Source organism: Melanostigma gelatinosum (assembly GCF_949748355.1).
Source record: "Melanostigma gelatinosum genome assembly, chromosome: 9".
Classification (NCBI taxonomy): Eukaryota; Metazoa; Chordata; class Actinopteri; order Perciformes; family Zoarcidae; genus Melanostigma; species Melanostigma gelatinosum.
In genome coordinates, this window is record NC_136642.1 from 14,252,611 (window position 1) to 14,277,848 (window position 25,238).

At 40.2% G+C, this 25,238-nt stretch overlaps 6 protein-coding genes across 9 annotated transcripts; 3 read left to right on the forward strand and 3 right to left on the reverse strand.

Moving 5' to 3' along the window:
- Positions 1 to 173: 173 nt before the first annotated feature.
- psenen (presenilin enhancer, gamma-secretase subunit) lies at positions 174 to 2,891 on the forward strand. Its single transcript, XM_079275255.1, has 4 exons — positions 174 to 282; positions 674 to 760; positions 1,031 to 1,135; positions 2,314 to 2,891. The coding sequence occupies exons 2-4, from the start codon at positions 700 to 702 to the stop codon at positions 2,451 to 2,453; spliced, it is 306 nt and encodes a 101-aa protein (XP_079131381.1). The 5' UTR covers positions 174 to 282; positions 674 to 699; the 3' UTR covers positions 2,454 to 2,891.
- A 1,304-nt stretch (positions 2,892 to 4,195) lies between these two features.
- hspb6 (heat shock protein, alpha-crystallin-related, b6) lies at positions 4,196 to 5,862 on the forward strand. The gene is made up of 4 exons (XM_079275254.1): positions 4,196 to 4,339; positions 4,431 to 4,588; positions 5,150 to 5,272; positions 5,367 to 5,862. Exons 2-4 carry the CDS (start codon positions 4,433 to 4,435, stop codon positions 5,520 to 5,522), a joined length of 435 nt encoding a protein of 144 aa, XP_079131380.1. The 5' UTR covers positions 4,196 to 4,339; positions 4,431 to 4,432; the 3' UTR covers positions 5,523 to 5,862.
- Positions 5,861 to 10,645, reverse strand: proser3 (proline and serine rich 3). 3 transcript variants are annotated; one of them, XM_079275233.1, is made up of 13 exons: positions 10,399 to 10,645; positions 10,219 to 10,297; positions 10,042 to 10,129; positions 9,684 to 9,943; positions 9,431 to 9,582; positions 9,185 to 9,300; positions 8,476 to 8,561; positions 8,083 to 8,392; positions 7,487 to 7,989; positions 7,220 to 7,412; positions 6,569 to 6,740; positions 6,168 to 6,249; positions 5,861 to 5,992 (listed from the first exon to the last, which is right to left on the reverse strand). In XM_079275233.1, exons 2-13 carry the CDS (start codon positions 10,227 to 10,229, stop codon positions 5,941 to 5,943), a joined length of 2,025 nt encoding a protein of 674 aa, XP_079131359.1. In that variant the 5' UTR covers positions 10,230 to 10,297; positions 10,399 to 10,645; the 3' UTR covers positions 5,861 to 5,940. The 3 variants fall into 3 exon arrangements, with proteins under 3 accessions (XP_079131359.1, XP_079131361.1, XP_079131360.1); XM_079275235.1 differs by having other exon boundaries at positions 9,684 to 9,913; positions 10,219 to 10,643; XM_079275234.1 differs by having other exon boundaries at positions 9,197 to 9,300; positions 10,219 to 10,643.
- Positions 10,646 to 10,763: 118 nt separating this feature from the next.
- Positions 10,764 to 14,656, forward strand: lin37 (lin-37 DREAM MuvB core complex component). 2 transcript variants are annotated; one of them, XM_079275249.1, is made up of 10 exons: positions 10,764 to 10,825; positions 11,159 to 11,218; positions 11,383 to 11,458; positions 11,534 to 11,584; positions 11,754 to 11,783; positions 11,900 to 11,985; positions 12,143 to 12,303; positions 12,882 to 13,013; positions 13,178 to 13,251; positions 13,508 to 13,901. In XM_079275249.1, the coding sequence occupies exons 2-10, from the start codon at positions 11,185 to 11,187 to the stop codon at positions 13,584 to 13,586; spliced, it is 723 nt and encodes a 240-aa protein (XP_079131375.1). In that variant the 5' UTR covers positions 10,764 to 10,825; positions 11,159 to 11,184; the 3' UTR covers positions 13,587 to 13,901. The 2 variants fall into 2 exon arrangements, with proteins under 2 accessions (XP_079131375.1, XP_079131376.1); XM_079275250.1 differs by lacking the exon at positions 13,508 to 13,901 and adding an exon at positions 14,507 to 14,656 and having other exon boundaries at positions 10,774 to 11,218.
- Positions 14,657 to 16,541: 1,885 nt separating this feature from the next.
- Positions 16,542 to 17,601, reverse strand: LOC306782754 (chemerin-like receptor 1; the record flags this gene model as incomplete). Its single annotated transcript, XM_079276195.1, has 1 exon — positions 16,542 to 17,601. The coding sequence occupies exon 1, from the start codon at positions 17,568 to 17,570 to the stop codon at positions 16,542 to 16,544; it is 1,029 nt and encodes a 342-aa protein (XP_079132321.1). The 5' UTR covers positions 17,571 to 17,601.
- A 4,093-nt stretch (positions 17,602 to 21,694) lies between these two features.
- LOC306782071 (chymotrypsin-like protease CTRL-1) lies at positions 21,695 to 23,771 on the reverse strand (the record flags this gene model as incomplete). Its single annotated transcript, XM_079275251.1, has 7 exons — positions 21,695 to 21,856; positions 22,511 to 22,641; positions 22,821 to 23,001; positions 23,126 to 23,207; positions 23,302 to 23,381; positions 23,476 to 23,579; positions 23,726 to 23,771. The coding sequence occupies 7 exons, from the start codon at positions 23,769 to 23,771 to the stop codon at positions 21,695 to 21,697; spliced, it is 786 nt and encodes a 261-aa protein (XP_079131377.1).
- Positions 23,772 to 25,238: the final 1,467 nt, after the last annotated feature.

The following is a 25,238-nucleotide window of genomic DNA, read 5'->3' on the forward strand; positions in this document are numbered from 1 at the left end:
CGGTTACCGGACAACATTCGCTACCCCATGAGCCACGGTCGCCCCTTAGACAGTGATGTTGGCAGGTATGGGTCGAAAACCCATGAAGGTGTTATGACACTACGGTACAGTAGGTGGCAGTATGCAGTGAAAGGTTAGCGGGTAAACAAAATAACAGACAAAGAAGAAAAACGAAGAAGAAGAAGAATACGATTGAGACGAAGAAGAAGGAGGAAGTGTGTGATTGTTTCTATTTAGTTAATTTGCGACGATTCTCTGACCCTTTGTCCTTACACATACCAGGTAGGTGTAAATACTACGTGAATGTAGAGTATAGTCCCATATACATATTTTAACATGACCATGGTCTGAAGAGCGTAGTGAGTTACTGCGAGGTGTGTTTGCAGCAGTCGGAACAACCAAATGCTACATTGCTAAGCTAATGAAATGCTAACGTTAACCTGAGGTCAATTTCAAGTCATCTGACTTGGTCTGCCAGCATTAGTAGGTTGCTTGCTGGACTTGTACTCAATGTTCTTCAGATTGCTTTGTTTTAGTCTTGCCCAGACTACCAGACGATAGCACTTTAAACGGAGACATAAACAGCATCACCTTTGTCACAGAAGTTTGGATTTTAGTTGATGTTTCGAGCTGATCCTGCACTCTTTTAACTTGTTTTTTCTTTCTGATGCAGGATCCACCAACAAACAAACAAACACAATGAATCTGGAACGAGTGCCCAATGAGGAGAAACTAACCCTATGCCGAAAATATTATTTAGGTGAGCGTACTTAAAAATGAATTAAGTTTGGATGCAACCATCTTTACATTATAGCTTACTTCCTTCCCTTTGGTTTGTACATTCTGGGTAAATGCAAGTAGTGTTAGAACCAGCCTCCATAACGTATATATTTATATTCAAATTATGTAATTTAAGTAAGAGGGAGGATATTTTGTATTGTAAATCGCGAGTGATCTTGAATAGAGTTGCCTTATTATGAACCCAGCTGTATTGTCATTGATGATGTTTTTCCCCATCCTTTTTTCTCAGGTGGCTTCGCATTTCTGCCATTCCTGTGGCTGGTCAATGTAGTTTGGTTTTTTAAGGAGGCCTTCATGAAGCCAGTTTACACTGAACAGCTGCAGATCAAAACATGTAAGTGTCATAACTGCTACTTTAACACCATTTTTGTTCCATCATGGTCAAGCTACTGTTCCCTCAAATCTTGGTAGTGTTGGGATGACTTTTCCAGGTGAGGAGAGCTTCCTAAGCAGCGTTTGAATAGATTATATGTTTGCTTTTTATATAAAACTTGTATGAATAGCATTATTGCATCCACATACATGAGATCTAAATACATAAGAACGTAGATTTAGGTTTTAAACGGTAGGATTTCCTTTTCGGAAAACACCCAAAAATATTTGACTCAGTATGTGATTTGAGAATTATCACAATATTAATTTGATTCATTCTCACGCTTGAACCTATAAAGTAGGACAAAATATGCATCACAAATTACAGGCTAGATGACATTCACAGACATTTACTCTTGAGCTTTGTTAAAACAAACAAGACGGTGAATGTCTCTGTGATTAGTTTTTACTGTTTGAAGAACGTTTACCCATATCAATGTGAGCCACTCCTGATACTTTTGATATAGAACACATGTTGTACTACTTAAAAAAAACATTTTCAAGTACTATATTTGCAATATTCTGAACTTTATTTTTTATTGATTTTTAAAGAAAGCTTCAGGTAAAGCTAGGGCATCACATGGTATACCAGTTAGGGGTGTAACAATACGCGTATTCGTATTGAACCGTTCGGTACGAGGCTCACGGTTCGGTACGCATGACGAACCAAACAATACGTTTGAATTAAAAAAAATAATAATAATTTAAATTTAAACCTTTATTTAACCAGGTAGTCCCATTGCGATTAAAAATCTCTTTTGCAAGATGTAAGTAACAATACAAGATGTAAGCAAGATGTAAGTAACAATACGACATAACATTAAGGAGCAGTTTTAGTTTTTTATGCTTATGTGTTGCTAAGAAGACACCCCAGAAGATGGGTCACTCAGGTATAGTTCCATCATTGTTCAAAGTCAAAGAATAACTTCATGATGTTAGTTGTCATGAATAAATATATTTTAAAATCAAGTACATTTCTCGGGCATTTATAGTTTTCTACTGTACCGAAACGTACTGAACCGTGGCTCCACTGTATCGTACCGAACCCAACCGTGGATTTTGTGAACCGTTACACCCCTAGTACCAGTGTGTTCATTGTATTCATGCAAAGTAATTGTCTCTTGTGTGTTTTTCCTCTAGATGTGAAGCGGTCAGCACTGGGTTTGTTGTTCTGGGTAACAGTACTGACCACATGGATCACTATTTTCCAGCGCTTCAGAGCTGAGTGGGGGGAGGTGGGAGATTACCTCTCCTTCACAATTCCACTAGGAATTCCTTGAAACTTTTCTATGTCTTTTGAAAATATCTAATGATCCACTATAAAAGGACCTTTAACTACAGTGAAAGATTCTGATGAATTGTCTGGTCTCTGGAGGTAAATTTAATGGCTGATCCACGTTGAAATATAAATGCTCTCGGATTCAAAGTCATGTTTGTTTTTTTGTGCTTGCCAGGGCATTTCAGAAAGTTCTTTGAGTTACTTTTTTTTTTTTTTAGAGTAAGGTAATTAATCCTGTTTAGTATACATTGTTTACAGTCATGAAATAATCTAACAGTCTCTAATAATTAAGTTGTATGTGCATTCCAGTTTGTTCAGGACATTGAACATTAGATTCAACAACCTTTTTTTCTTTTTTGTGGAGTTTAATATTTGTGTGATTGTGCACCCCAAATTATTTGTACTTGTATGAATGACAAATAAAAAAACATCCATAATGCGTCTGAGTTTTTATGTTTTCATGTATTGTATTTCCCAAGGCAAGTTCATTCTCATGTTGGAACACTACTGCCCCTCTAGGATCAATGAATCTGTATTGACTTTTTGTTTGGTGACTCACTGGTGAGCTATCTTCTCCATATATACTCCTGATATTTTGCGTTGTTACAGAGGCTCCTAAAGTCTGGACAATTACTGGCGCCTGTTGTGAAACCCAATAACTTAATCCCTTCGAATGTCGCCACTTCCCTATCATCCTATATGAGTCATAACATAATCAGTGCCATTTTTAGTCACTCCAGTCCAGTCAAAGCTTTGGTGACAGGTTTTACATTACGAGAACATGTGCCTGCTATATGAACTGCTGACTTCACTAGAGTGTGCCAATAACAAGTCAGTAGTGTCAACACGAACGGTTCTTTTATGATGCAGGGAGTCCCTTAATAAAACTGATTTACGGGGAGTAAACTAAAAGTCCTTTGGTGGACTTTGTACGTTGTTTCAATGTGTTTTATGTGTGTGTGTACTGAGTGAAGATATGGGAAGGAACTAAGTACATTTTATTGTACTTTAAATACACTTTTGAGGTGCTTTCATTATGTTACATTTTTCAGAGTTAAACATTGTACTTTTTACTTTAACCACTGCATTAAAGTGCTACTTATAAATCACAATAATACAACACTCACAGGTCACAATGTTCTGCTTTTGATACACACACGTTTAGCTTTAAGCTCCGTAATTGTTGAATGCAGGACTTTTACTCGAGATGGAGTGTTTTTATATTGAGGCATTGCTACTCCTACTTAAGTACATCGTTTGAATAGTTGGAGCACCACTGTTCCAGTGAGTGATGGAGGGGGGAAGCGCACGTGCTCTGGCATGTGTTAGGGACGTCGCTGCTGTCACTGTCTGTCTGACATCAGCTCACGAGGGTCACAACATCTCTTTTGAACTTATTTTTGGATAGACCTTCCTTGACAACCGACCTAAGTATATATTTCGCAATATGTCTTATACGAAACCGTGAACAGTCTGTTTGTATCGGTGCCACCAACCCTCGAGATAAACTGCGGGCTAAAACATTGGCAAAAGCCAATAAACACGTTAATTGCAAATAAGCTCGCAACAGCTGTGCCGCTCCCAAAACAATACAGTCTCTTCCTATATGGCCCTGCCTGAACATCCAAGGGTACGCATCCGGAACATAACAGAGGCAAGGTGCCCCGATGTGAATTCCCATCTTATTATGCAACTCCAGTATAAAACACACCGTGACGGTCAGCCACGTCACGCGCCCAGAGAACTAGGAGCCTGGAGTCAGACAGACGGGCGCACCATCGGTACTCACTGCACAACCTTTTAGGTCTTGAGACAAGCGGAGGACACGAGCAGCGAAACAGGGGCAGTCCTTTTGCTCACTTATTTGGTCAGGATATTGAGGAAGAGGTAAGTTGTGGCCGTAGTTGTATTCTTTGTAGTGTTGCAAACTGTGTCCTCAACTGTTGTCAAGTACATTTGTTTCCCCTTTACTTATTAGAAATGGACTTCATCCTGCCATCCACTCCTCCAGCTGGAGGTATCCCATGGCAGAAGGTTATACCACCTCTTATTCCTCGGCTGAATGGGACTTACGGACAATATAATTGGTCCCCGAAATTACTGATTCCAGATACTGATAATACCAGCTCTGCAGAGGTATGTCATTTTAAGTTTGCCTAGCTTTGTTAATTAAAAAGGTGATTGCATTTATTTTGGCTCAATAGAACTGCATAACAACATAAAACAGTCAGTGATATCAAATAACCTTTTACCAGGGTAACTTTAAACGGGAATTTCACTCATTCTTTCAATTGGGAAAAGAAAATTTGATAAAATAAAAAAGATTTTTATATATATATATATATATATATATATATATATATATATATATATATATATATATATATATATATATATATATACACACACACACATACAGAGAGAGATAAAAACAAAGACTCGGGGTCCACCTCATAGCTCTTTCCAGAGCTTTCAAGTTCATCTTACAGTCATCATTAGATGAAAACCCTGAGATGCATTAAAAGCCCCCAAAAAATAGTAAGAACATTTTTGTCAAAATACGGTTTCCAAGGCCAATGATGGACTTTGAGGGATATTTATTAAGAGTATGATGGCAAATAGGAATTTGTTGGCTATTTGCTGCGCTTCGAGGTATTTTATTTCTATATAATATAGTGTTTACTTTTGTGTTGGTAGGTGAACTGTGATGACAGTGGTTTCACAGTTCAAGTTGATGTAAAGCACTTCAACCCAGAAGACCTGATGGTCAAAGTGATAGGAGACTTTGTGGAAGTGCAGGGAAAGCATGAAGAAAAAAAGGTTGGTATATACTAGGAGGAACATTACTGTATTTGTTTTTAGTTTATTTACAACAGTTATGATTTGTCTTATCCTCTACACTTGTATTTCATAGGATGGTTCAGGGGTTACAACACGGCAGTTTAACCGCCGCTACCGAATCCCAAAGGGAGTGGACACCATGGCTTTGGAATCAGCGGTCTCTCCAGATGGCATCCTTATCATATCTGCACCGATGCTGCAAACAGAGGACTCCAGAATCCTGACCTAATCCCATTAAAACCAACCACTCAAATCTCTGCCATCTTCACCACATATGAAAACAAGTGCATACAGAAATAACTTCAGGCCCCTTCAGTCACAGCAACACGCAGCATGTGCCAAAACACCCATTTGTTCTGTTCCAGGCACTGTTTTAATATTCCCTGCTCTCTGAGGTTTGTACATACTGCTCTGCTATTACTCATCAATCTTACCTGATGTTTCAAGGAACCAGTCTTTGTAAATATTCTGCGTTCGAAAGTTCAAACTGTGTGCAACTTTTGTAAAATGCACTGTATTGTAATTGTGATTAATGATGCACGCAAACATATCGCCAAACTCTTTAATGTGGAAATACTTCTTGAAAAATAAACTTTATTTCTTTATAAAATAAAAAAGTGACTCCATCAAGTGCCTCTCGTCAATGGTCAAGTAACTTGTTGCTCGTCCAGGAATTCATTCAAGATAGAGTCCACTTCACTAAAAGGAAAAATACAGAAGATTATTTTTCTGGAATTTGAGGTGCTGTGTTTAAGGATTCGAATAACATTATTACAGCTACAAATCTTAGGATTTCAAGATGAGTGGCCTTCTGGGAACAACCTTTACATAAATGATCTCGCTGAACCATTGAAGCTATAGGTTATTATTTTACCTGATCTGCTCCTTTACCCATTTCCTCTGCTTGCGAAGGACTTGTAATAAAGGGTCATCTTCAAACTCTTTTTCATCTGAATCTGAAAAAAGGAAAAACCAGTAATGTAAGAAAGTTGACAATGGAATATGCTCAGCATGTACACACAGCAGATCAATACTATAAGTTATGGTTTTCTTGTTCAAATCCTTGAAAGGCAGTATGAAGTTATGAATACCGTGAATTTCAACATGGATCACAAATGTTACAGCATTCACAAAAACAAAAATAGAGAAAGCTCTTGTGGTTTTAACGTAAACAGTTGTGGCATGTTGGGAATATAAACTATTCATGGGTCAGAATATATTCCCTACGATTAACTCCAGGGTAAAGATTGATGCTCTTTGCTGCCATAGGCTCACCTTCAGCTTCCTGCAGCAGCTGTGAAATGACCTCCATAGAGTTCTGTGCGTTGCATGGAGGAACTGAGGATTGTGGAGGTGCAGAGGCAGTGCAAGGAGGAGAAACCGACGTGACGGGGGTCCTTTGTGTCGGAGATGGATCCACCGAGGGAAACAACACCTCTGAAACTACCTGTCAAGGCCCAAATGAGAACACCCTACAGATTAATGCAGCTTTTGATAACCATAATAACATTATACAGCACCAAATGATGATGTATGACATCCAAACAACACAAAGTGTGCAGAGCGATGGCCGCACAATTCAAGATTTGTGGTAAATAGAGTATTTAAAGAATTCTTCTCGTCTCGTTCTAACATGGTTAGACATGAACACCTGCGTATCTTAAATTATTTGATATGACAATGACTCGCACACAGTCCATCTCGTCAAGACAACGACTCAAATATGTGTGTTTATGAATCCTCACAAACTCCTGTATTTTAAACAGCAACACACAAATATTTCAGTTTATCGCTTATGCTGCTGGCAAGTTATGAAGATATTCTGACAGTGGGGAAAACATTAAGACGAAATATGCAACCAGCTTTCATGAAGCGCTTGTGTTAATCACACTACTTAGAGAGCATTAAAGGAAATAACTCGAGAACCTGTCCTAAGGCACTGTGGATTGGAGAAGGGGGCGGTGCCTGATCGCCAGTAGAGCTCTCACTGGAAAACCCCTGGCTTCCTTCCTGTTGCCGCTGCTCTGCCCATGGCAGGACTATTTTGGGAACTTTTCGATGTGAGAAACTCCTGTTTGTAGGACCAGGGCCATCATCATGTTCCATATCCACAGTATATCTGCAAGAAGACATGTATTAGGGCATTCAGACATGATTTTGTTGTTACCCAGTGTGCATGTTTCAAGACTATACCTTGTGGATTTCTTCTGCTTTCTGAAGGACGGTGCTGTCTTCTTCTCATTCTTCTCCTTCTTGTTCCTCTCAGACCTTTTGTGGTGAATAAGCTCCGTTCTTCCCATAGCGCCAGATGATGCAGGTGGTGGGGATGGCATACGCTCACGACTACGTCCATCAGTGAAAGTATTAATTGAGTTTCCAGGGACTTGGGTCTTTTCACAGACAACTTTGGTCTGAGACTCATCTCTACTTTCTGAAAGCTGTTGATGCGCGCTAGCGCGAGAAGACTGGATGGGACACGGCAAGACGTCACAGAGTAAATGCATGTGGGCAGGCACATGGGCAATGGCCTGTGGTTGAGAAATTGAAGAGCCAGAGACAACAAAGGCAGGGAAGGGAGTTGGATCCAAAGCTTGGGGACATGATCCGTGGGCTGCTTTGGTTTGTGGCCGGGGTGCAGGGATGTGCGAACGTGTCGATTTTTGTGAGAATTCAGGAGGCTGAGTAATCTGGTTTTGCTAGAGATAATGCAAGAAAGAGGAATATGAAATAATTCTGGAAATCTATGAAACAAAACATATGGAGTAAATATTAGATATTTTGACTCCAACCTTGTAAGCCTGTCCACTGGCAGAGGGATGGCTTGAACTGGGCGCCTGCCAGATAAATGTGGGACCATGAAGACTGGAGTGTTGCTGGGACTGCGACCCCTCCCTGGCCTGCTCCATCTTTCTCCTTAAACGCCACTGGAACAAGATGTCCTCTTCCCGGCGTGTGGGGGGCGCCAGAGGAGGAACGACAGAGGAACTGTGAATCAAAGGTCTTCGCACTGGCTCATATACGCTGACTGGAGAAGAGAAATCTGAGCATTCCAGGCCCTCTGAGCTGACAGGGATAGATCCATCACTCGGAGAACATTCCCTGTTAGAAAGAAAAAAAAAAAAGCTACTTACATTGAAGGAATACATTCATTGATCATTAATGTTACTCGCTGGTCTTCATACCCTCTCAGCAGAAGTCTGCCAGCCTTTTCTTGAAGGTGTTGTATCTCTGTGTCATCAAATTCACCGTGAGAGATGTCTGACAACATCTGAGAAACAAGCAGAGCAGACAGAACAATGAACAAGCCACAATTTTGCTCTTGATATTTCAATAATAACAATAGTCAATACGGTGTAACTGAATAAAACTAGACAATTACATTTGCAGCATTGGAGTAAAAACAATCTGATCAGTCACATTGTCTGGCTACATATTGCTCACAAATACTGTATACTGAGGTCCTTTTATAATGTTGTGGGGGTAAACATTTGACACAAGCAGGTTGAACAAGCCATGCATGTAGAAAACACGGCTGCATAAACAATGGCTTCTCTGGCATTGAGTAAACACAGAGATTTCCAAATGGTGTGGTGTTGAAATGCAAATATTTATATGCACACGTCTCTGCTGCAGACATTCTGCTTCCCAGGCATTCAGACAAAGCTGGCATAAACCAGGGCAGGATGCAGACCCAATAATCCATTATAATAGCACACACAACAAATAAAAAACAAGATGGAACAGTATCTGGTGGTTTTTTTTTGCTTTTTAAAGAAATACCGGTAAATATGCATTTATAGGTAATTTCCTCCAAACAACGCACAAGTTATTTCTATTTAGTAGAGAAAGATATTAACAGGCTATATTGTGGCTCAATCCCAGTAAACTTACAAATGCACTCACACTGAGGGATCCTCTGCATGGGGAAAGGGATCTGTCGTGTCGATGCTGCCCAGCTGGACTGAAAATGGCGAGTCCGTGGTCATCTTTCAGAGGCTGGATACCATCTGTGCAGAGGAAGAGATTCAACAGCAGGATTTTACCAGCAAGGTTGCATTTCACATTGAAATCAAGGGGCTGGTGGTGACAGTTAATAACCCCATACATAAAAAAAAAACACAGCAAGTGAGAATGCACCTTTGTCTGTTGTTTTCGTGGGTGTTGAACTGCAGGGTAAAGATGAGGGTGATATCCACCAAAAAGGCTGCTGCTTCTCTCCATCAGCAGAAGGGCTCTGCTGGCGCTCCTCACGACTCTGCGGTCGACCGTGGCGAAAGCGATCTATGTACCTGGGAGATAAAAAGTTAAAGAGGATTACTTAGGCACTTACGGCATAGGCACGGCTACATGTGAGGGTATGGTCTCTAGACTCTATGAAGCTAAAACATACTTTGCCAGCACTGAATCTTGCTGAACTCCTGGCTCTGAGGAATCTGCGGGTTTCCCTGCTCTCGCAGACTGGGGTTTGGGTGTCTCCATGTCAGATGAGGTTGTCGTGCTGGAAGGAGAAGTTCCACACTCGGTGGAGGGCCAGGACTCTGCAAACACCGGTTGTCCATCTGTGGCAGCAAAACGTTGTTGACGGTGCTCAAACAGCTGTTGGGTCTCCGGGCACAGAGTCTGTAGGTTTGAACGTACAGGACTTAAAGTCTGCAACAACAAAATGTCTATGTTTACATTGGCTGTATGGAAAGCAACATAAGAATCAAACATGTCTTGCTGTGTATAAAGTTTACTTAAAAACATACCGTGTTGTTGTTTTTCTTTGATAGGGACTGGTTACAGGATGGGTGGTAGTATCCCTTGCCCCCTCTGCTCAGTTGAAAGGGATTTTGCCTGGAAAACACAGGACTACTGTAAAAAAGACGTATGAACGACAGTAACTATTGTTTAGGGTACTATAAAATACAATCTTAAAATATTACCTGGATTTCATTACAGCTTTAGAACATCACAGGTGAAGACGGGATGAGCATCTGATTTATGGCTGGCCCCAACTAAGGTCTTTGACAATAAATTATAGTTTGCATGGATGGCTGACTGTGTTACTCAAGCATACCATAATATAACAGTTTATTTAGAAAGAGGAAGACCACATCACCCACCGGGCTTCAGCGTTGACTTGGCATGTCCACAAAAGTAAGTTACCATGGAGTCAAACGCCAGTAGGACATAAATTGTCCATAAAATAGCAAATTACGATGCCTCAGGGGACACTTAGACGATCTATTAATCAAACGAGTCCAACGTTGTAACTGAAAACATAATTACTATGCTCTTGCACTATGACAAATATAACATGATCGATGAAACCAGAAGAAAGAGTCCCTGTTTATGCCGATCGTTATTTACTACAAGACTTGTAGCCAATAGGAAGCGAGTTTAATGTGATGGACGTAAAAGTTAACCAATCACGAGGAATATCCTCGCAGCAAAAGCGCCAATCAGGTCATAGGAAACCGACAGCGCGCGGAAGAGGAAAGTCTGCAGTATGCGCTGATCAGATCAAAAAAACATGCTAAGTTAGCAACGGTAATTTAAGATAGCAAGTGGCTACTGTCCGATACAAAATAAAACGTCCAGTTTGCAGTTCATTTCCATGCATTTTTTGTATTGAAATGGCTGTGGTTTCCATTTAGTCAGCTAATCGCTATAATAGGTAAACAGGCTTGTAAACTAACGTTAGCTTTAACGTTATCCAATGGTCACTGTGCTAACGCAGAAGGCCAAAACCTAACAGCTAACTAGCTACGTTCGCTAACGTTAACAAGCTAACGCCCTGTACGTTAGTATCATATATCGGTCTCCTACAGTGAACTTGTGATAATATAATTCGCCATTTTCCCCAATTAACGCTAACGTCAGCTAGAAGTTATAGAAAGGTGGAGATAATGCACCACGTCAAGATAAAGACTGAAAGGCCAGGTGAGTAACGTTGACATTACATTTTTACCCCAAGGTTAATTCGATTTCCTAAACGAGCATTGGTTAGGAACTATTCACATTTAGTAATAAAGTATGCATTCAAGATTAAGTCTTTGTTGTGAGTAACGTTGATTCCTGTTTACTACTTTTGTCATTACTTGCAGATGCAGAGGGGCCTGGTGCACGCAACAGATTGGATGCAGTGTTAAAGGGACTGGTGGAGAGGAGTGAAAGTGAAAGGTTGGTAAAGTTTGACACTCATCTAGTCATTTTGATTACTTTGCTATTAGACTCATATCGTTGTTTTTTTAACAGGGAGCAAAATGAGGGTGATACTGGAAAAATATCAGCGGACTCCTTAAACAAGTATGAATCAACGATTTGGATCTGATATGTATTTGTCAAATGTTGCAGAATGTATGATACACTGCAGCTGGTGCCGTGAAATGTATGAATATCTGATATATTTCCACCACATTAATTATAAAGTGCAAAAGCTTGATTTTAGATGTCATGTTTCACTTGCTTTCTTCAGGGATTTGTCACCATCATCTGCTGGAAAAAGGCAAGTGTCTATTTTTCAACTGAGCTGTGTATGTCTGCACAACATAAGAGATTTAAAAAGCTGTAACGTTTGGGATTTTTTTTTTAAAGTTTCCATCCTTGTTTTGATTTGTCCAGGCCGTCGGCTCGATTTCCACAGCACCGGAGGAAAAAGCGTAAAGAGATGGACGAGGGCCTACCAGAGAGCAATCAACACAAACAAAGTAAACTGAATATGCAAATTTTGAAAACAATTCAGGAAGAAATTCCACTGCAGTGAACATTCTTTCCTTTGTTGCTTTCAGTGTGGTCCCTTTGCCTTTAACTTCATTGTACAATTTCTTCGTCTTCCCATTTTTTTTGTCTTTCTCCACTTGTTAGATGCTTACATTATTAAGTTGTTTGATCGCAGTGTGGATCTGGCTCAGTTCAACACCAGCACACCACTGTATCCTATCTGCCGTGCCTGGATGAGAAACAATCCTTCTGTTCGAGTGCCGCCTGCTTCCCCAAGCCCCCCACACATTATGGTGGAAGAAGAGGTGAGGCCATACAGTTATGTCATCACTTTTCTATGCAAACATACAAAGTATGTACACAAAGTAAAGTATAACGTTAAATGTTTTTTTTTTTTAGAATGGTGTTTCTTTTAAGTATCTAGCTTTACAAAGTATGGAAGCTATTATTGTGGCCAACAGTATTATGGTAAACAATATTATATTTCATCAAATGAATTATTCAAAATACAGCACATTGTCTTTTTTTCACATCTGTATATGCTTTAATATATTTGTCTGATTTCTTTGATTAAAAGTATCTATAAAAAGGCTAAATGTTTGTATGACAAAGCCTCGTATTGATGGTCTGTGGTAACAGTGGCTCTTAAAGCCACTAGCGCTTCTCTGCCTCTGTCTGACCAGCATAAGGGCGCTCTCTTGTGGCAAAACAATATACAAATACTAATGTCTTTGGAATTTACTTTCAGAGAAAGTATTTAACGGAGTACTTAAAGTACAAAAGTATTAGGAATTTCTTAGCCCCACAGATGCTGTTATGCCATCATTTTGACAAAGTGGCTGCTCAACTTCATTCCTTACTCAAATTGTCTTTCTTTTGCCAGCCTACAGACATGATCAATGGTAAAGGCCAGAATGTGTACAGACTCCCTCCGCCAACCTCCTGTCCAATCAACCCCTCCGGTGAACCCGTCAATCTCAGGATCCCACAGACGGAGAAACCCACTGTTAACAAGGTTCTGTACATTATATGCAAGATAATTATTGATGGTGTTTTACTTGCATAGGGATAATACATGAAACACATTCACATCAAATTCAATATTTAAAAGTGAACTAATGATTTATAATTTAAATATAGTTATAATTAACTAAATCTGAACTGTTTCTCTTTCCACAGTTGACAGATCCCCTTCCTGCAACAGGTTCTCTCATATGTGACCACATGGAACGTTGGAAAAAGATAAGGCAAAAGTATGTTCTTTTATTGAAAATAATGACTCACATTTTCATTGACTTTTGTACTGTAGACAACCCACCTTGAGGTCAGGGTTTTACCCATGGGTGTTCTTGTGTCACTTGTAACATGCTTGAATTGTTGCTGATATGATGTCCGGTCATGATGTACAATTTATGTGAACGTGTTTGCAAGTTTGATTTTTGGAAGAATACTGAAACATCCAAAAGTTTGGAAAGAGTTGAGCTGACGCATGTTGGTCTTTTTTCCTAGATGGAAGGAGTGCTCTAGCAAGAACCAGTTAAGATACGGCGAGAGTATCAGGGTTCTTAAGGAGCTCTATGATCGCTAACTGGCTTGTACTGTGGCTCTCCTCCACAGAATGGACTCCAAGCAGTAGTAAAGGCGCCATGGCATATAGCAGTCAATGTTTGAGCACACCTGCTACGTAATCAGACTCACAGGAAAGCATGAACATAACCTTGAGCCTGAAATATACCATATGTCCTATGCATTGCAGAAGAAATAGTCTACAGGATTGTTACGTTTTTAGAAATTTCTTGTGCAGGAATTAGTTCCAGTTTGATGTAGGACTGTTTTATTAATAAAAATTCGTCTGATTAAACTAATCAGTTTTCCAGACACACTGCCTCCCTCCTTCCTGTGGTATCCTCAACATTGGCCAGACTAATTAAAGTCCATAGTGGTCTCAACCACTTTCAGGTTTGCTTTATTCAACACACAAGTACTGGAGAACACAGCAACCTAGAGTAGCCAGAAATATATTTGATATTCAATATGACTCATTATTTTGAAATGCATGTGTTGCAATATTGCTGACTGGAAGTTAAATGGTGAGCAAGTATTTAAGCAATAACACATTTGTCAACGACAGCACATTTTGATTGAGGCAGAAGTGCTGAGTCATGGGAGTTTGAAGTCGAGATCCTGTTGCAGAGCTTGATAGTGAAGATGTTTATGGCTGAGGCTGAGAGTGCTGATCGCAATACGAATGCAGTTGCTGCTCTTTTGTTTTTTGGTCAATTCTAATTGAGTCTAGTGATGAAATCTGTGCTAACATTCATTCCATGATATGATGCTGTGATCATTGCACGGTAACGTTTTACGAAATGTTCTCGTATGATTCCGATCAAATTGTAATTAACATTTAACTAAATAAGTCACGAATGATTTTGTTCAACAGAATACAGTTAATTACTCTCTTATTAACAGTGATGCCTGTTTCAACCAAGTTTTTTTTTTCTTTGCCAGCTAAAAAAACAACTAAAAGTGAATTTGTATCGCCAAGATGGTCTCCAACTGAAAAAAAGAAAAGAAGTGCTGACAGTATGATCAAGATGACATACACACCAGATGAAGAGTGAAGGAATTGTTTGCCTTTTTAGGTACACAGGTTGGCACAGTTTCTACTCTACGTCATGTGGTCCATTGACATTTGTAGGTCTGCAGCACTGCCCATTGAAAGGACAGAGACCTTTTGAATTTCAAGTGTCAATGAAGGGCACCATTTGGATATGAGAAATATAAAATTTGAAAGATTACATTTAAAAAGGACTTTTCTATTTCTTCTAGGTTTGTCTTCTCATCAGTTAGGTGTCAGGTGATACTCAATGCACAAGACCCAGAATAAATGCAGGCCAGAACGGATGCAGCATTTTGTTTTTGTTGTTACATAAATCAAATCAATAAATGAAAAGGCAAGGGAAATAAACAATGTGGGGCTAGACTGTACATCAGGGAGTTTATTATAGTGATATGCGTAAAACATAGATTATACCAAAATATGTAGGAAAATTATGATTATACCACCGCTACACACATACCAATTTACACCAAATCAAAACACTCAAGTTAAAACGCAGCAACCTAAGGTAACGCCAACAACACAATAACTCACACATACAAGATGGCTACTCAACTACTCAGCGTCCCTTTAATACAGATGAAAGCCCCACAAGAAAAAATAAAACTGAAATTGTCCACTTAAGTTGATTGGTTGAAGGCACACTAAAATAGAACAGGTCTGGGCAAAGCACTGGTTGGCTCTTTTAAAGATTTTTTCTAATGGATCCGACACCAATCAAAGGCTGGCCTCAGGTGTGCATCAGGTAAGCTTCTGTTTCATTTGCATAGACTCAGGTCCCTTTCTTGAGTCCTTCCTGGGTCCTAGTGCTAGACCTTTAAGAGTTTCCTATCCACAATTAATTAAAATGTTCGTAAAGAATGCATAATAGAGGAGTCAGTGCTGTTGTGATATCAGAAGCTTTTATGTTTCAAATTGAGGAACGCATACAAAGTACCCTTATGTGCACAAGATAGTTAATGACTAGGAACCATCCCAGTTCATTTGCTGTGAGACAGTATACAACAAAAATAGTTTTTTCATGAGATAAGGAACAATATACTATGAATAAGTGCATCAAACAATCATGGTTCATGGTGGTATTTTCTTCTTCATTTCCTTGTTGTGAACTAATACTTTTGATTCACGGTGTGTTTTCAAGTAATCTGAGAGTGGTCTGATTTACAGAGTACGTTCCTGCCAGATAGGTATCCTGTAAGATAAAACAGTCTGGTGAGCAGTGTGCATTAGTGTATGTCATGTAGAAGGAAGAGAACATCTCATCAAAATTAAGTTTTTATTCACTGTATTGAAATACATATAGCTCAATCATTAAAGCTCAGTCTTGTGTGACAGTCTCATGGATGCTCCATATGGACAATTAGCCCTTGAATAACTATGGGTAAATAAGCTGGAGCATCAAAAGCATACAAAGATAAACATACAACTGATCTCTTCATCATGTTAATCAAAGGCATTTCCATATCTGGTGTATTGAAGGTTATAGTTTCATGGTACAAAAGAAATCATTGTTACAAAAGTAGAACTTGATATTTCCATCTTAAAGCCACAGCACACCCACACAGGTGTTTTCAATTCTTCTGGCTGATTAGACCTGAGATATTGGGAGCTGTGTGATGTCATCAAACTGCATGTACTAGTAATAAAAAGGTGAAAGTTGTAACAGGTGCAACATAAGTAACAAGGGAGTCAATGAGGATGTTTTATCAACCACAATTGAAAACACCTGATCGCGAGTATTAGTCGCCGTAATCCAAAATAAACACACTGAAATCACACATAGCGAATATTTAAACAATTTTGTTTCTATTCACAGATGTACTGACCGAATCAATTCAACATGTCATTTGTAACATGTTTGTGCTCTTTTCTCCATAAGTTTGATGCGGACACATTAGATTTACACGTCCTGTGATGGCAGTCCTAATCAGTGCTCCCCGTCTCTCTCTCTCTCTCCACAGTGATGACCACTTTGCTTTCTTCTGAGTTCAAAGAAGTGGATGTGCCTTGCCTCTCCACGGGTGCAGTAGAGTCAGACTTCCGGGTCACCCGAGAAAAGTGCGACGACAAGCTGCGAGAAGACATATATGACATGTTGTCCTCTGCCAGGGCACTCTCTAGGACAAAGCATATGGACTGCTTGAGCTTCTTCTGGAATTCATCACACATGAAAACATAGAGAATGGGGTTCAGGCAGCTGTTCAAAAAAGCTAGGCTATGAGCCAGAGGACCCCCAATTTGAACAATCTTCCCGAGATCTGGGTGAGTCAGGGCATTTAAATCTATTATATACATAATGTGTATTGGCAACCAGCAGATAAAGAATGCCACAATGACAGCGAAAATGATTCGGCGAGATCTCTGTTTCCTGGTCGTCTGCATGCGCCCTGTACGAACACCTATGGCCACATGAGAGAGCAATATTACCAGGAAAGGGATGAGGAAGCCCATGACAAAGCGAAACATGTAGAGACTCCACAATGGTGTTGTGGGTACAAAATAAGAACAGTGAATCGTCCCGTTTCCGGACACAAGCTGCCGAAAGTTGGCCTCAGGGGTGCTGCAGACCGCAGCAGTAATCCAGATGACAAAGCATATGACCTGGGCTTTGCCAACGGTGCGCTTGTTGTGTGCCCACACCACCACCAAGATCGACAGGCAACGGTCCAGACTTATGGCTGCCAGAAGAAAGACACTTGCAAACATGTTGATTAAACTCACAAAGTAGAAGAGCTTGCACATGAATTGTCCAAATTGCCATTGGTGCTCCTGAGAGGTAGAAATGATCTTGAAAATCAAGAAGGCTGTAAAGAGGAAGTCAGCCAGAGCCAAGTTGAGAAACCACACTGAGTTGACTGTTCTCTTCATCCTGCAGCCTGTCACATAGATGACCACACCGTTGCCCAGAGTCCCAGCCAGAAATATCACGCAGTAGAGGACCAGGGCTAACATTTGCACATTTTTTTTAATCCCATCAAATCCATCTGGGTGATGCGTAGACGCAGGCGCAGTGATGTTATCTGTTGAAAAAAAAAAGGTGTGAAAATACAGACATTCATGAAAGCCCATTTCCGCCAGAAAAAAAATTTTAAGTTCCAAAAAAAGAAAATCAATCAATCAAAATGTATTTGTATAGCACATTTTAAAATACAACAAAGGTTGCCCAAAGTGCTGGACATAAGCAGTCATACAATCAAAGACTGGATTAATATCAGTAAGTGACATTAAAATCAAGACAAACTGACACAAATCACACAAAAGTGCCATATTAAGGCCAGGGAAAATAAATAGGTTTTTAAATGGCTTTTAGACATTGGTAAGGTGGATGACAACCTAATATGAAGGGGAAGGTTGTTCCAGAGTTTAGGGGCAGCAACAGAGAAGAACCGGTTGTCATTTTTGTTTTCGGAACAACTAAAAGCTGTTGGCCGAGAGATCTTACTGAGCGAGGTGGTGGATATGGCTGCAGCAGGTCAGATAGACTGGGCCGGCGCCATTTAAACATTTAAACACTTAAAAACAAATAACATCTTAAAATTGATTCTGTACTCTCCTGGTAACCAGTTAAAAGTCTCGCTGCAGAGTTCTGCACCAACTGAAGGCGTGATAGAAATGTTTTGCCGATTCCAGCATACAAAGAATTACAGTAGTCCAGGTAGGAGGTGATAAAAGCATGAATAACTTATCATAACAGGTCTTTTGAGGATAGAAAGGCTTTGACCAAAAATAACTTTGAATTATGAATTTTTCGGACGAAATTATGAGATAGGAAGTCGAAATTATGAGATACTTTAACACAACAGTCATAGAAGCAGTTCTTTGACAGGTTACCCTACATTTGACATAGAAATGGATTGTGAGTACATTGAAGACTACTTTAAACGTGGCTTTACAACAGATGAAATACTTCACGTGGGATTGTACTCAGCAAACGCACCCTTGAAAGGATTTTAAGTAAGAAGCAGCTCTGGTGTAGAAAGAATAAAACCGATGTGGCTGAAGTGGCAACCTTCATTGAAAAGCAACAGGAAACATTTGGTCAGTGTCATGGTTACATGGATTCAGCAAAAGTGTTGGTGAATTTTTTTAATTTTTAATTTTTAGTACTTTTTTTAGCCAACAAAAACAACAACTTTAACTTTTTTTTTTCTGCTAGCGGAAATGGGCTTCCATAGGCATTAGTGTCTTCAACACAATCTGCAATATGTATTGAGAAACAGATAATTGAATCACTTTTATAACCAGAAAGCGTAAATGATCTGTCTTTATTGACTGTATGCTGGTTGGTAGTTTTTATTATTTTGTGTTAGAATGCTTCCGTCCTGGTACATATTCTATTATAACTCCCACTTTAGTCTTAAGTTGGATAAAGTAGTCATATAGTACTTTGTACTAAATTGCAAGTTAACCTTTAACCCATTGCACTCAATTGCTGTTGTGCCCAGAAAACATTACCTATTAACTAAAAAATATGGTTTATGCATCCTTATTTCAGATCCGCCTGGTAAGAAATGATATACCACCTTTTCTGTTAATGCAATCTAAAAGCAATGCACTTATATGAAAAGTATCTTACCAGTCAGCATTTTCCTGGTGCAGCAAGAGTCTGTCTTCATTCTAAGTTGATCTCTATCTGGTTCTGCTTTTATTCAATTTCTCTTTGAATACTCCTCCTTCTCAGTTCAAGCACCAGCCAATGAAACAGTACGTATAATGTTGTCATGATCTTGCAAAAAGGCATTAAGGCCAAGGACAGGGAGTGGACAAAATAAGAAGAACACCATAGAATGTAATGCAATCCAACAGGACCGTATGCAGGACTGCAGGACTGCAGGACTGCTTTGAGTCAACGGATTGGGATGTGCTGTGTGGACCACATGGGGAGGACATCAACAGCATGATGGACTGCATCACAGAATACATAAAATTCTGTGAACAAACCACCATTCCATCCTGGACTGTACGCTGCTTCCCTAACAACAAGCCATGGATCACCAGTGACCTTAAAGCTTTTCTTAATAAGAAGAAAGCAGCTTTCAGGTCTGGGGACAGGGACGAGCTCAGGAGAGTTCAGCGCGACCTGAAGGTGAAGCTCAGGGAGGGCAAGGATTCTTACAGGAGGAAGCTGGAGACCAGCAGAACAACATGAGGGAGGTGTGGACCGGGATGAAGCAGATAACTGGCTTCAAGATTGGAGGGAGACAACCAGGGGGCTCCCTGGTGAGGGCAAACGAGCTAAATAGTTTCTTCAATATTAGTTCACAGCCCTCATCTGTCTCCTCCACACCCCTCACCTCACAAACACCTCTGCAAACACTTCTCCAGTGCATTCAACACCATCCAACCACTGCTGCTGAGGGAGAAGCTACGGGTGGGGGTTAACGCGTAGGGCCACCAGAGTCCCCCTGAAATAAGACAAATGTGTATCTCAATGGCTTTTAAGAGCATGCAATCTAATAGAATACAATATAATTGACATTGCTTGACATTAATGCATTGAGATTAGGTTCTGTACAGCTTTATACAGGATGTGGGCTGGCATTGGGTTAATCTAAAATCTACACAAAGACAGGAAACAGATATGCAGCGAGAACATTGTTGAGTGAGAAGATAAAACACTTTTTAGTGACACTAACTTTAAATTCAATGGTCTGATTTACAAGTCCATACATGAAATTGTACCTCTGCATTTAACCCATGCTAAGCATTAGGAGCAGTGCAGCAGGTGCTGTAAAGCGCCTGGGGAGCAACTTTGGGTTCAATATCGAGCTCAAGGACACTTGAGACATGCAGACAGGATGAGCCTGAGATCGAATCACCTACCTTGTGGTGAATTCAAATTTTTGTCAAGAATGCATAATAGAGGAGTCAGTGCTGTTGTGATATCAGAAGCTGTTATGTTTCAAATTGAGGAACGCATACAAAGTACCCGTTGTGCACAAGATAGTTAATGACTAGGAACCATCCCAGTTCATTTGCTGTGAGACAGTATACAACAAAAATAGTTTTTAATGAGATAAGGAACAATATACTATGAATAAGTGCATCAAACAATCATGGTTCATGGTGGTATTTTCTTCTTCATTTCCTTGTTGTGAACTAATACTTTTGATTCACGGTGTGTTTTCAAGTAATCTGAGAGTGGTCTGATTTACAGAGTACGTTCCTGCCAGATAGGTATCCTGTAAGATAAAACAGTCTGGTGAGCAGTGTGCATTAGTGTATGTCATGTAGAAGGAAGAGAACATCTCATCAAAATTAAGTTTTTATTCACTGTATTGAAATACATCTGGCTTTTTTTTTTTTAATACATATGCTTTTTTTAGGTTACAGTTTCATGGTACAAAAGAAATCATTGTTACAAAAGTAGAACTTGATATTTCCATCTTAAAGCCACAGCACACCCACACAGGTGTTTTCAATTATTCTGGCTGATTAGACCTGAGATATTGGGAGATATTGGGAATGCAATCCAACAGGACCGTATGATCTGAACAGTACGTGAGCTGGATAAGCATCATTCAGTCTCAATAGAAGTTGAAGTCAGCTTTACAAGGGTATTATTTATTGCAAGACTCTTATGTTTTATATTTGTTCAACGAAAAGTTTTTTTTCAAACCCCAGGTGGCTATCTAACTCAAAACCTCTTCAACTGCTTTTTATTTGTTTTTTGTAGCATCTTTGTTGTATGGTGCACAGTCCTGCTTTTCACCTTTCACCCCCAATTACACATACACTTGTCCTACACACACACACACACACACACACACACACACACACACACGCACACACGCACAAACACACACACTACACACAGAATGTGCAACACGCCATCTTATCAGGCTGACATGAATGTAAAACATGAAAACCAACACTGGTGTTATTAAAAGTTATATATTTTATGGATCATTTATTGCATGCACCAAACAAAGCAGTACATGGTTGCTACCATTCAAAGCCAATAGAAATAGTAGGATCCTTGTGACAGCTTATATTGATGCTGTGTAGAATCACTCATTGATCACTGTGATTAGCAGGATGATGCATCTGCATTGACGATTTTCTTTGTATGCATGTTAGTTGGAAGCAACAGTCTGGTCGATCCAGCTTCGTAGGTAGGACACACGAGCATACACTGCAGGGGTGCGCACGTTGCAGTTCGAGGTTCCCCAGGACACGATACCCACAAGGGACCACGCTCCACTGTTCTCACAGACCAGAGGGCCACCAGAGTCCCCCTGAAATAAGACAAATGTGTATCAAAACGGCTTTTAAGAGCATGCATGGGGTACTCTAATGTAATATAATTGACATTGCTTGATATTAACACATTGAGAAGAGGTTATGTACAGCTTTATACAGGATGGCGTTGCGTTACTCTAAAATCTACACAAAAGCAGGAAACAGATATGCAGCAAGAACTTTGAGTGAGAAGATAAAACACTTTTTAGTGACGCTAACTTTAAATTCAATGGTCTGATTTACAAGTCCATACATGAAATTTTACCTCTGCATTTAACCCATGCGAAGCATTAGGAGTAGTGCAGCAGGTGCTGTAAAGCGCCTGGGGAGCAACTTTTGGTTCAATATCGAGCTCAAGGACACTTGAGACATGCAGACAGGATGAGCCCGAGATCCTCGTCCTTTAACCACAAGGTTGGTGGTTCAAGGACGACCTGCTTTATCCTTTATTATTTGTTAATCATTAACTACTAATGCTTAAGGATGACTTACATTTGTGATACATCAGCAAATAATTTGTCTTTTGCAAATGTGTAAAATGTCATCATTAATTCATAATGAATAATTGGTTCATAACCAACTTGAAGCTTATTGTTGTTTTGAAGAATAAAAAAAAAAAACTGCATTTCAGGCGTTGCAATGGTTGTTACCTGACAGGAAGACACTCCAGAAGCACCAGCACAGATCATGGCATCACTGATTCTGTTGTAACCCCAGTACTGCTTGCACTGAGCAGGGGTGAGCAGAGGCAGGGCAGTCTGCTGGAGGTAGCGGGGGCTTGCTGAGAACGGAGAAGAAATGGAAGTGAGGCTATAGCTGCATCAATAAATAGTCTACATTGTTCTTAGGGAAGTACGGTGGATATTCAGCAGTGCCTTTATAGTTTTCCTTTGTGAAAATGGAACATCTGTTTGTGTATTTACCCTGTGTGTAAGACTTATAAAGTAGTCGCTCACTCACAGGTTTGGCCGGTCTTGCCCCACCCAGTGGTGACACATGTGGTTCCAGAGGGGATGTTGTTGCTGGAGGAGGCCAGGCACACAGGAGACACACGGGATGACATCTGCACTGGGGATGACAGCTTCAGGAGGGTGATGTCGTTGTTGAAGTTCTGGGCGTTGTAGTACGGGTGAGTGATGGCCTGGATGGAGACGTGAGCATATATCATTAGCAAATATAATGTCATTTTGTAATGACAAATCTACCCAGGAAATGTCTAATTCAATGTAAGAATGACATTTCGTATGTGTTATGGCGTTGCTTACCCTGGAAATTGACTTGATCTGAATTTGCTCACTATTGCTCTGACGATCATGTTCTCCCAGGATAACACGGTGGCTGCTAGAACTGGTGGGAACAAAAACAGACAGAGGAGAGATCTCAGAGATGGCAATGTTGGGCTTTTGCTCATGTGGATGTGGGACAACTCAACATTACTTACGACACACGGCAGTGAGCGGCAGTGACAACCCAGTACTGGTTGATCAGGGATCCTCCACAGAAGTGGAATCCACGACCATCCTAGAAGTGAGAAAATGCATATTCTTCATGAGATTTTCTGAATTACACAAGGGGTTGAGATTGTAGCGATTGGAAGGTGCATAACTTAGGTTACCTGAAGAGAAACCTGCCAAGGCCAGGACCCAGACACCGCATTCTGCCCATTGACAATCTTGTTGTATCCACTCACTTGGGGCTTGATAGTAGGTACTCCACACCCTGAGGCCAAATCACACAATTGAAAATGTATCTGCTTGTCCCACAACAGGGCATATATACCATGAATACTGTGCATTGTTTATTTTACAATCTAATTGAAATGCTCTACAGATAATGCATCTGTTGGTAAACCGCCAGTCACTCACCCAGTGCAGAGACCACAAGAGCAAAACAACTGACAAGGAAGAACATGGCCACGTCTCGATCGTGATTCACGACTGTCAATTGTGTGGGACACTGGTTTTTATATGTTTGTCACACACACTTGGCCCTGAGTTCCATGTGTAGCGCTCCATACTGCAGGCAGCCCCCCCCCCCCCCCCCCCCCCCCCGCCACAAACACACACACCACACACACACACCAATGACTGTGATAGGCCTGGGAAAAGAACATCTGGTGATACGCACACAAGATGACTCATAACTTAAATATTCATCCGTCTTATGCTTGTTCGCTTTTGGCAAACAAATTGTTGTGTAATCATTCCATTGGTAAGAAGCAACAACACTGCCCCTTGTTATTACTCTGAAAATAAAAAAGTAACATTTTACAATCCATGCGTTCTTTAATTAATGTTTAGGAAAAGCTGTATAAGCCCTTGCTTTCATCCTTTTTTCACACATCAGCGGAAGACAGATTGTTTTGCAAGATATTCTTCACTGCAAAACCACCTATTTTATCGTACCTTTTTATGTTCCTTCCTGTGTGGAAGATATTGTTGGTATCTAACGGAGCGTGTTTGGGTTATCAGCATTTAAGAAACTGAATTCTTGACATCAATAGAATTATTGATGTATGTAACAATTATTAATGATTATTAATAACAACGGGGCACCACCCTGCGAACAGGGACCAATAACCAAACGATAAACTAAGTCTCATAATTAGTAGTCACTCATAATGTCAATAGTCTGCGTATGACTATACATTCAGTGACAGTGAAGGTTTTTAAGTTCGAGCACAGGCTACTACATACAGTCTTATCAAATACATATGCACAAGTAATCACAGACGACTGCTCCTTAAAGTATAACAGAGTTTATTAAATCAAAATAATAAATGATCAAATCAATTAATATTGCAACCAACAAACGTTATCATACAATTTTATATGCCTAAACTAAAGAATGAATAAAATGGATGAGGGTGTATGTCTGTGTGTGTGTGTATGCGTGTGTGTGGGTCTGTGGGTGAAAAGGAAGGAGAGTCTTACAGCTATTGCTAAAGACTACAAAGATGGCGGCGTCGAGTGACGCGGGCCAAAAGGGGAGGGGCCTTAAGATACTACAGCTAAACTACCACCAGATGGCGGAGTCGAGTGACTCTGGCAAAATGGCGGTGAGACTGCTATACGTAATCACGTGTGCCGATGCACACATGTGTTGTGAGGCGATCGTTTGAACGGGGTTTCCCCAGGAGCAGAGATAGGAGCTGTGTGTGTTACGTGAGAAGAGGAATAAAAGGGGAGAGAGAGGAATCAGAGTTTCTGTGTGCGATGTCGCGTTGTAGTGAAAATGAGGATCGGCGATCGTATCTCACACAAGTTGCCGTTGTCGCTTCGCAAACTGACGACACTTATGCCCGATAGTCGCGTTTCCACACTTCACTCACAGAATCGATTCAAGGAAATAGAGCAAGAACAAAAATGAAATCAAATA

Excerpts from the sequence above, each read along its gene's own strand:
- psenen (XM_079275255.1), top strand. The coding sequence starts at position 700 with ATGAATCTGGAACGAGTGCCCAATGAGGAGAAACTAACCCTATGCCGA. Across the intron at positions 761-1,030 it reads ATGCCGAAAATATTATTTAG|GTGGCTTCGCATTTCTGCCA; the intron begins GTGAGCGTACTT and ends CTTTTTTCTCAG. Across the intron at positions 1,136-2,313 it reads ACAGCTGCAGATCAAAACAT|ATGTGAAGCGGTCAGCACTG; the intron begins GTAAGTGTCATA and ends TTTTTCCTCTAG.
- hspb6 (XM_079275254.1), top strand. The coding sequence starts at position 4,433 with ATGGACTTCATCCTGCCATCCACTCCTCCAGCTGGAGGTATCCCATGG. Across the intron at positions 4,589-5,149 it reads ATAATACCAGCTCTGCAGAG|GTGAACTGTGATGACAGTGG; the intron begins GTATGTCATTTT and ends TTGTGTTGGTAG. Across the intron at positions 5,273-5,366 it reads GAAAGCATGAAGAAAAAAAG|GATGGTTCAGGGGTTACAAC; the intron begins GTTGGTATATAC and ends TGTATTTCATAG.
- proser3 (XM_079275233.1), bottom strand. Across the intron at positions 9,944-10,041 it reads CAAAGAAAAACAACAACACG|ACTTTAAGTCCTGTACGTTC; the intron begins GTATGTTTTTAA and ends TTGTTGTTGCAG. Across the intron at positions 7,990-8,082 it reads CCAGTGGACAGGCTTACAAG|CAAAACCAGATTACTCAGCC; the intron begins GTTGGAGTCAAA and ends CATTATCTCTAG.
- lin37 (XM_079275249.1), top strand. The coding sequence starts at position 11,185 with ATGCACCACGTCAAGATAAAGACTGAAAGGCCAG. Across the intron at positions 11,585-11,753 it reads TCAGCGGACTCCTTAAACAA|GGATTTGTCACCATCATCTG; the intron begins GTATGAATCAAC and ends TGCTTTCTTCAG. Across the intron at positions 11,784-11,899 it reads CCATCATCTGCTGGAAAAAG|GCCGTCGGCTCGATTTCCAC; the intron begins GCAAGTGTCTAT and ends TGATTTGTCCAG.